The sequence below is a fragment of the Penaeus japonicus genome, unplaced genomic scaffold (genome assembly GCF_977035675.1).
Source record: "Penaeus japonicus unplaced genomic scaffold, GWHDUDI00000001_assembly GWHDUDI00000004, whole genome shotgun sequence".
NCBI classification, from domain to species: domain Eukaryota; kingdom Metazoa; phylum Arthropoda; class Malacostraca; order Decapoda; family Penaeidae; genus Penaeus; species Penaeus japonicus.
The window spans coordinates 43,045,129-43,054,805 of record NW_028234406.1 but is presented as its reverse complement, the minus strand read 5'-3'; the positions used below and the strand labels follow the sequence as shown (position 1 = coordinate 43,054,805).

The window sequence follows — 9,677 nt, the reverse complement described above, 5'->3', positions numbered from 1 at the left end:
GTTAGTATATTTCTGGTTATTATTCATTATTATTCGTTTGTTTGCATTTTTCTTCGGGCATTCTGATTGGCTTTGTTTATTGTTTTTGTTTTTGTGTTTATTTTGCTATTTCTCTAAACCTGCTCCCACGTCTTTTTTCTTATTATTATTATTATTATTATTCCTCCGTCTTTTTCGTCTTCGTCTTCCGCCCCCCCCCCCTTCTCTCTCTCTCTCTATCTATCTATCTATCTATCTATCTATCTATCTATCTATCTATCTTTCTCTCTTTGATATTTTTTTTTTTTTTTTTTTTTTTTTTTTTTTTTGGGGGGGGGGGGAGTAAACTTACACGGAAAGAGAAAAGAGGAATAAGAGAAAGAGAAAGAGAAAGAGAAACAAGAAACACGGAAGGAGGAGGGAAGAGCGAGAAAATAATTCTTCAATCAACGCCAGAGAGAGAGAGAGAGAGAGAGAGAGAGAGAGAGAGAGAGAGAGAGAGAGAGAGAGAGAGAGAGAGAGGGAGGGGGGGGGGCGAAGAGGGAGCGCAGGAGGCGAAAGTGTGGCGGCCTGTTTGTCCAGGTGTTGTTTGGCCAAGGTGTGCGTGCGGGTGCGTGTGCGTGCGTGCGTGGGCTTGTGTGTGTGTGTTTGTGTTTGTGACGTCACGCGGACGGACGGACCGTCCTCCTTTCGCGCCTCTCAAACACACGTTGGGCGGAAGTAACGAGGGCGCGTGGGAGGAAGGAGAGTTTAGGAGGAGGAAGAGGAAGAGGGAGGGAGGGATGGGGAGGAGGGTATGAGAGAGTGATAGGTATACGGACAGAGAGAGAGAGAGAGAGAGGGAGAGGCGGAGGGGGGTAGGGGGGGTGCTTTGTCGCGCGCACAAGCGTAGCGTGTGGAAAGCTTATTATGTATGTCTGTGTCTACGTGAATGCCACGTGTAAATATCTGTCTGTGTGTAAAAGAGAAACTTAAATCAACGACAGCTAAAAATCGTCCCTCCCACTCTTTTCCCCCTCTCCCCCTCCCCCCTCCCCTCTTCCTCCTCCTCCCTCCCCCCCTCCTCCCCCCCCTCCCCTCTTCCTCCTCCTCCTCCCCCCTGCCCCCAGCGAAGAGCGTGCGAGAGGCGAGGCGCAGACGCCGAGGGCTCACCACCTGTGCGTAGGTTCTCAAGACGGAGGTGCTAATGGCCCCCAAATCCAGGTGTTGTGGCAGGTAACGGAAGTGCGCTCTGGGTCACCAGGCGGGCGGGCGGGCGGACGCTAGACGGCCGCCCTCGCTCGCTCGCTCGCCACTCGGCCTCTCGGGTATTTATGGTGCCGACACTGCGCCGCGCCGTGCCGATGCTGTGGCGGCTCTGCCTCTGTGAAAAAGGAATTCTTCGGCACTCTGTCGCTCGCTTTCTCTCTTTGGTCTGAGGATAACCTATGTTACCTCATCCTTTTGAGATGTACGTAATCACTTGTCTCAATAAACTCGTCAAAGTCTCTCTCTCTCTCTCTCTCTCTCTCTCTCTCTCTCTCTCTCTCTCTCTCTCTCTCTCTCTCTCTCTCTCTCTCTCTCTCTCTCTCTCTCTCTGTCATATATATATATATATCTTCCAGCATCTGTTCTTCTCTGTAAAATTAAATGACAACCTCTCAATATGTATTCATCAGCATCATCTGCCTTTGCCTCTCTCCTCCTATTCGGCGCCGCCGAGGTCTCCCGCGAGACGCCTCTGCCGTCGCCGCGACCCACCCGCCCACCCTCCCGGGACGAGGGCGGCCGACCCGGGAGGTCCGGCCGGGGGACACAATTACGCCGCCCCACGTCCTCAGCTGGGCAGCGGAGCCCCCCACCCCCCCCTCCTACTCTTTCTTCATCATCTTCCTCCTCTTCTGCTTCATCTCCTTCCTCTTCTCTTTCTCCTCCTCCTTCTCTTCCTCCTTCTCATTCTTTTCCTCCTCCTCCTTCTCTTCCCCCTCCTCCTCCTCCTCCTTTTCCTTCTTTTTCCTCCTCCTCTTCCTCCTCTTTCCTCTCCTCCTCATTCTCTTCCTCCTCTTTCTTCTCCTCCTCCTCTTTTTCCTTCTCTTCCTCCTCCTTCTTTTCCTTCTCTTCCTCCTCTTTCCTCTCCTCATTCTCTTCCTCCTCCTTCCTCTCCTCCTTCTCATTCTCTTCCTCCTCCTCCTTCTTTTCCTTCTCTTCCTCCTCTTTCCTCTCCTCATTCTCTTCCTCCTCCTTTTCCTTCTCTTCCTCCTCTTTTTCCTTCTCTCCTTCTCCTTATTTTCCCCCTCCTTCTCTTTCTTATTTTCCCCCTCCCCCATCTTCCTTCTTATTCCCCCCCTCATTCTCCTCCTTATTCCCCCCCTCCTCCTTATTCCCCCCTCCTCCTTATTCCCCCCCTCATTCTCCTTCTTATTCCCCCCCTCATTCTCCTTCTTATTCCCCCCCTCATTCTCCTTCTTATCCCCCCCCCTTCATTCTCCTTCTTCCCCCCCCCCCCTCATTCTCCTTCTTATTCTCCCCCTCCTCCCCCCCCCCCCCTTATGCATAGCAAGGACCTTGGCCACTGGACCGTGTCACTTTTGGGGATGAGGGGAATAGGGAATGAGAGAGAGAGAGAGAGAGAGAGAGAGAGAGAGAGAGAGAGAGAGAGAGAAGGGGGGAGGGGGGAGGACAGACCTACTCAGGGAGGGAGGGAGGGAGGGAGGGAGGGAGGGAGAGGAGGGTGGAGGGAGGGAGGGAGGGAGGGAGAGGAGGGAGGGGAGGGAGGGAGGGAGGGAGGGAGGGAGGGAGGGAAGGAAGGAAGGAAGGAGAGCGAAAGAAGAACACATGCTAACTAACCGCTGCCGCCGCCGCCTCCTGTGGACACGGCTGGGCTGGCATTCCGCCCCGGCTGCTGGGATGGGCTCATGTGTATTACGAGTGGTCTGCATGGGGCGCGCTAGGTAGGGAGGTAGGTAGACGGCTCGCCGCTCCTCTCTGCTCCTCTCTGCTCCTCTCTGCTCCTCTTTCCACTCGGCGAGCAGACCTCAAGAGGGACTCAAGAGGGACTCAAGATGGGAGTCCAAGAGGAGGAAGAGGAGGAGCTCTGGACTCTTTATTATCTTTTTATTATCTTCATCTTTCATTATTTTTTATGATTGTATGCATTTCATTTTTTTTATTATTGTATTCATTTCATCTTTTATTTTTTATTATTATCATAATTTTGTTATCAACATGTTATTGACGTGTTTGATTATTCGTATTGACGTTGTGGGGATTGTTATCGTCATGGGCAGTGCTTTTACCTTCCCAGCTTCGCAGGTGTGAGAGCTTGTCCGTGTTTGATTTCTTGTCTCGTGTGCCGGGTGGCATGGCCGTCTTAGATCATGTTATCATTGATTATTATTATATTGCCTTTATCATTGCAGATATTGCAGATATTGCTGTTGTTGTTATTAATCACGATCTTTCCTTGTACCCGTGTTAACCCGAGTGTTTCTCTCCCGCAGGTGGGTCGAGCGGCAGCCCGGCCGGTTCGTCGGGGCCCGTGAAGCGAGGCCGCGGCCGCCCCCGCCTGCTGCCTCTGGGGCCCGGCCACCAGGGCACGCGCACGCCGCCCGCGCTGCCCCTCGCCCTCGGCACGGCGCTCAACACGCCCAAGACCGACGACAGCGGCACGCCCAAGCCCTTCGGATTCTACACCTGAGGGGGGGAGGGGGGCCAGCGGGCTGGAGGAGGAAGGGGGGGAGCCGCCCTCGAGAGCCTCGCCCTTCGGCCCTGGGAGAGGGACGGGGGGCGGCCGGCGAGGTCGGACAGCTCGGACTCGTAGCGTCTGCGCGGAGTGTGGGGAGCGCTCGGTGGGAGAGCCGAGGCTGCAAGGACGGCCATGGCATGCACTTCGAGGAGGAGGAGGAGGAGGAGGAGGGGGCAGGGGAGGTGAAAAAGGAAGAGGAAAAGGGGAAGTTAGAGCGGCCGCCGCCAGGGGACCAACGAGGACAACGGGACACGTGCGTGCCAAGCGAGGGCCCTGTGTCCCATCCCTCCCCTCTATCAACACGAGAAGGAGGACAACTAAGGGGGATAGAGGCACTCCCCCTCATCCCCCCCTTTTACCCTTTCTCACCCTTTCTCCCTTTCCCCCTTTCCCACTCCTCCTCCCCATGTTAATTCTCCCTTCGTTAAAAGCGCTCGATTTAGGTCCTGTACGAATCTACAGTGGATGGAGCATAATGGTAATAATAATAATTCCCTGTATGAACTAGATACGTCAGTGAAGTGAACACGAAATAGATACACGTCAGTGAAGTGAACACACGAATGACGACGAACTGACAATTCTTCCGGAAGAGTTTTGGGCCAAGTGGTGTTGTTATTTTATATCTCTGATCAATCTTTTTTTTCTCCTGATATTGAGTCCAGATTTTCGTTTTAAGGTTCTTGTAGAGAGAGACACGACAGGCGTCTCTTTTATCTAATATAAAATAAAATAAAAAGGTCATACACGCAACTGAATTTAGATTTATGTATATGTTGGGAAGGACCAAAGACCAATTTTTTTTTTTTTTTTTTTTTTTTTTTTTTTTGGGGGGGGGGGGGGGTAAGGGGGGTTACGACCTTGTATTTATAAAGTCGAGGTTTCGTGTACGTATGTGTATGTGAATGTGTGTGTACATAAAGGGAAACCGCGGTGTGTACACGAGAGCAGCGAGCGAGCGTCCGAGATGCTGATGGCTGCTAATGCTCATTTTGCTCAATGATTATTGACTTCCCATATTTTTTTCTTTCTTTTTTTTATCTCTCTAGGAAAGCGCTCTTCCAAGAATTTAGACCAGCCGGTCGTGAACTATTTGAAATTTATAATGTGATTATTCCTTCGTTTCATTTGGCTCTCTCTCTCTCTCTCTGTCTCTCTTTCTCTTTCTCCCTCCAATTTCTTTTCTTGTTTCCCCCAACACGACAGTCGCGTCATAGGATTGCAGAAGACGTGGGTGGGTGGGTGGGTGGGTGGCAGTGAGAGGCGCATTTGCAAGGCGGAGAGTTCAACGCCGCGCCAGAGAGTTATCCAACCCCTTGCGAGTGAAGGAAGATTATCCTTATCACTCTATTCAACTGTATTTGTTCTTCCTTTCAGTTCATTCCTTCAGTTTCCTTGAAGGGTGGAGGGAGGAGGATAGGACTATATAAATTAAGAGAGAGAAAGAGAGGAAAGAGAGAGAGAGAGAGAGAAGGAAAAGAATTAGACTACCAATTTAAAAAGAGAGAAATTAAAACAATTATCCCAGAATGTCTAGACCACAGGAGCGCAACACAAACAAACAAACAAACAAAACAAAACAAAACAAACGCACGTGACTTAACTAAAAAAAAAAAGAAATAATCTTAAGAATGACCCACAGTACGTAACATATTTTACAGAAGTCTTATTATGTGTTTGATCATCTCTTTATGAGTGAGGAGTCCCTTGTCTCAGTTCAGTGTTACAAGTGTATGTTTTTTCCCACCCATTGTATGTACCATCGAGACTGCGATTGTGTGATAAATAAAATATTTGTTGAGCAAAGAAGTTCGTTTTATTTATTTTATTTTTTTTTATTTTTTTCCTATCGAGTGAATTTTTTTTTTTTCGTATGTCTTTATTTTTGGGATATATGTCTTACTGTGTTTTTGTTTATATATCCTGTTGTATTTTGTATATCCTATTGTATTTTTTAACCTACTGTAATTTTCATTGTATTAGATATTATGCCTACTATATTTCCTATAAATCCCACTTTTTTTTTTTCTTTTTTTTTCTTTTTTTTTTTCTTTCTTTCTTTCTTTCTTCTTTTCCAATATACTTCCGACATCCGTCCTATCGACCTGATCACCTGCATCTCCCAAAATAGTGTCCCTCGTGTCCCTCGGAAAGCGAAATCCCGCCAGCCCTCCCTCCCTCCAGAGTGTCCGAGTGCATTAACTGTGATATAGAGTCATTGAGGACACTGGGCGTCATTAATAACCAGCGGACACTAATGATGGTGTCCCAGGTGCGCGCGTAAAGTTATAATTAAGCAAGTCACACCTGTTACTCTCCTAACGACGCGGCTCGCTGCTTACGGGGACCACCTGTGTATAGCGACCGCCTGTTTATGGGGTCCGCCTGTGTATAGCGACCTCCTGTTTATGGGGACCACCTGTGTATAGCGACCGCCTGCTTATGGGGTCCACCTGTGTATAGCGATCGCCTGTTTAGGGGGTCCACCTGTGTATAGCGACCTCCTGGTTATGGGGTCCGCTTGTCTATAGCGACCTCCTGGTTACCTCTATGTGGGGGTTTTGTTGTGATTGTTCTCGTGATGAAAACAAAGAGGATAAGAACACTATTCATTCTGTTGTTGTTTTTTTGTTTTTTCTAAAGACAGTAATAGATACGTACCTTCGAAATGGATGAATAAACAAACAAGAATAAAGAAAAAAAAACACTAAAAACAAAAACAACGAATATTCCCAAATACCAAAGAAAAAAAGAAGACAACAAACAAGAATAAAGAAAAACACTAAAAACAAAAACAACAAATTTTCCCAAACACCAAAAAGAAAAAAAAAAAGAAGACAAACACCCAAATACACTTAAACCAACAAAAGCAAAAAAAAACAAAAAAAAAGTAAACAAAAAACAATGTCAGTTGTAACACACTACTTAATATTATCGATTCGGCGGGGACTTCGAGCACGACAAATGGCTTTGGATACAAGGTCATTGGTATTCCTTTGGGCCGACATGGGTGGGGCGGGGACGACAGGAACGTCCCAGAGACAGAGGGAGAGAAAGAGGGAGGGAGGGGTGTGGGCAGATGGAGAGAAAGAGGGAGTGGGGGAGGGGAAGAGAGAGAGAGAGATAGGGGGAGGGGGAGGGAGTGGGCAGATGGAGAGAAAGAGGGAGTGGGGGAGGGGAAGAGAGAGAGAGAGATAGGGGGAGGGGGAGGGAGGGAAGGAGGAGAGAGAGAGAGGGGGAGGGAGGGGAAGAGAGAGAGAGAGAGAGGGGGAGGGGGGGGGAGAGAGAGAGAGAGGGGGAGGGGGAGTGGGGGAGGGGAAAGAGAGAGAGAGATAGGGTGAGGGAGGGGGATATGGGAGAGAGAGAGAGAGATAGGGGGAGGGAGGGGAAGAGAGAGAGAGAGATAGGGGGAGGGAGGGGAAGAGAGAGAGAGAGATAGGGGGAGGGGGAGTGGGGGAGGGGAAGAGAGAGAGAGATAGGGGGAGGGAGGGGAAGAGAGAGAGAGAGATAGGGGGAGGGAGGGGAAGAGAGAGAGAGAGAGAGGGGGAGGGAGGGGGAGAGAGAGAGAGAGAGAGGGGGAGGGGGAGGGGGGGAGGGGAAGAGAGAGAGAGGGAGGGAGGGGAAGAGAGAGAGAGGGAGGGTAAGAGAGAGAGAGGGAGGGAGGGGAAGAGAGAGAGAGGGAGGGAGGGAGGGGAAGAGAGAGAGAGGGAGGGAGGGGGAGGGGGAGAGAGGGAGAGGGGAAAAGAGAGAGCGGGAGGGAGGGGAAGAGAGAGAGAGAGAGGGGGGGAGGGAGGGGGGAAGAGAGAGAGAGAGATAGGGGGAGGGAGGGGAAGAGAGAGAGAGAGATAGGGGGAGGGGGAGTGGGGGAGGGGAAGAGAGAGAGAGATAGGGGGAGGGAGGGGAAGAGAGAGAGAGAGATAGGGGGAGGGAGGGAGAGAGAGATAGGGGGAGGGAGAAAGAGATAAGGGGAGGGGGAGGGAAAGTTGGAGAAAGAGAGATAAGGGGAGGGAAGGAGAGAGAGATAGGGGGAGGGAGGGAGAGAGAGATAGGAGGAGGGATGAGAGAGAGAGTGGGGGGGAGGCGAGTGAGAGAGAGAGGGTGGGGGGAGGGAGGGAGAGGAAGAGAGAGAGAGGGGGGAGGGAAGGAGAGAGAGAAAGTGTGTGTGTGGTAGGGAGAGAGAGAAATAAATAAACAAACGAACTGACAACAAAGGAAGAGAAACGAATGAAAAACAAAACAAAACAAAGAAACCGACAGCGAGACAGAAAAAAACAGAACAAGACACAAAACAAAACAAACAAACAAAAAAACAGGAAAAACAACGAAAAGGAACAAGAAAGAAAAGAAACAGAGAGACAACAAAAAAAAAACACGAAAATAAACAAAAGACTGCGAGAATTATCATACAAAATAGACAAAAGAAATGAATCCATTTTCAGGGAATGTAGAAGTCAAAGGGGCAAGGTTGGGTCTTTAGATCATCGTAAACATCAAAAATAATATTACTGCTCCTGCAAAATAAGAATGAAAGAGCAATAAAAGACAATAAGTGGAGTAACTATAACGATGATGCAACAATAGAAGAATGGTGAAAGTGGACGATAAAAGTGACGAGAATGAAAGTAATGATGATAATAATGGTTTAAAAATAGCACGAAAATGATAACAGTGATGATACATTGATAAGCATGGGGACAATAAAGATTATCATTCTGGTAATAAAAAACAATAGCAATAATACAAAAATAACAATAATGAGAATCACCCCAACCATGAACCCCCCCCCCCCAAAAAAAAAAAATAATAATGATAATAATAATAACAATAATAATAATAAATAAATAAAGATAACAAAAAAAAAAACAAGATCACACTTTCAATAATTGTTACCGTATTTAAATAGGAAAAAAAAAATACAAACTCGTACGTATACAAAGCCACTGTTATAACACCAATTTCGGAAATGAAATTTGGAAAACAGCGAATCACATAATAATGATGTTAATGATGATGATGATGACATGGGGAATTTACGAAGCAGAATATGACGAATGGGGGAAACCCAAGTGAGGAATTGAGTGCATAAATGAGGGTCTGCGAAGGAGGGAAAAAGGCCAAAAGGAAGGACGAGATAAGGGGGAGAACAAGAAGGAAAAGTGGATAAAAGGTGGATAATAAGGGAAGCAATAGAACTGGAGTAAGTGGATTTTTTTTGTGGTTTTCTTTTCTTTTACTATTTTAAAGGGTTTTACATATATATATATGTGTGTGTGTGTGTGTGTGTGTGTAAATATCTGTCTAACTGTGTAATACATAAATGTGTGTAACATATATGCATGTACGTGTATAAATGCGTATGTATGTACCCATCATATATCATATGTGCATTTTTGTATGTGTATGTATATGTGTACGTATGTGTCTATATGCAGTATCCACTGTATTGCGTATGCGTGTGTGTGTGTGTTATGTGTGTGTGCATACTGCATATATGTGTATGTGCGTCTGTGCATGTGTGTGTGAAGGAAGGAGTGAGGGAGCGATGGGGGAAAGGGGGAGGGAGGGAGGGAGAGGGGGGAGGGGGAGATAGAGAGGTGGGAGGGGGAGGGGGATGAGGGGGGGAGGCGTCATTACCTCACGAGAAGCAGCAGCGCCATCTTGCCCGGGGCGGAGCCTGGGGGGTGACCTTGGGGCAGGGGAGGGGAGGGGAGAAGGGGGAAGGAAGGGAGGGAAGAGGGAGAGTGGGGGGGGAGGAGGGGGGGGGGTGGAGGAGGGGAAACGGGAGCGGGACGGGAGAGGGGAGGAGAAGGAGGAGAGGGGGTAGGAGTGAGAAAGGAGGAAGAGGAGGAGGGCGGGAGGAGGAGGAGGAGGAGGAGGAGGAGGAAAGGAGGAGAGGAGGAGGAGGAGGAGAGGAGGAGGAGAATGAGGAAAGAAGAAAAAAAGAAAAAAGAAAAAGAAAGAAGAAAGGGAAAAG

General features: G+C 48.5%; 1 protein-coding gene across 1 annotated transcript in view; it reads left to right on the top strand.

The window, feature by feature from the left end:
* LOC147472015 (uncharacterized) overlaps positions 1-4,943 on the top strand; it is a 35,842-nt gene extending 30,899 nt beyond the window's left edge. Inside the window, exon 3 of the mRNA XM_086535835.1 lies at positions 3,459-4,943. Within this exon, the coding sequence (XP_086391961.1) occupies positions 3,459-3,655 (197 nt within the window). The 3' untranslated portion in view covers positions 3,656-4,943. The remainder of the gene's footprint in view (positions 1-3,458) is intronic.
* The last annotated feature ends 4,734 nt before the right edge of the window (positions 4,944-9,677 follow it).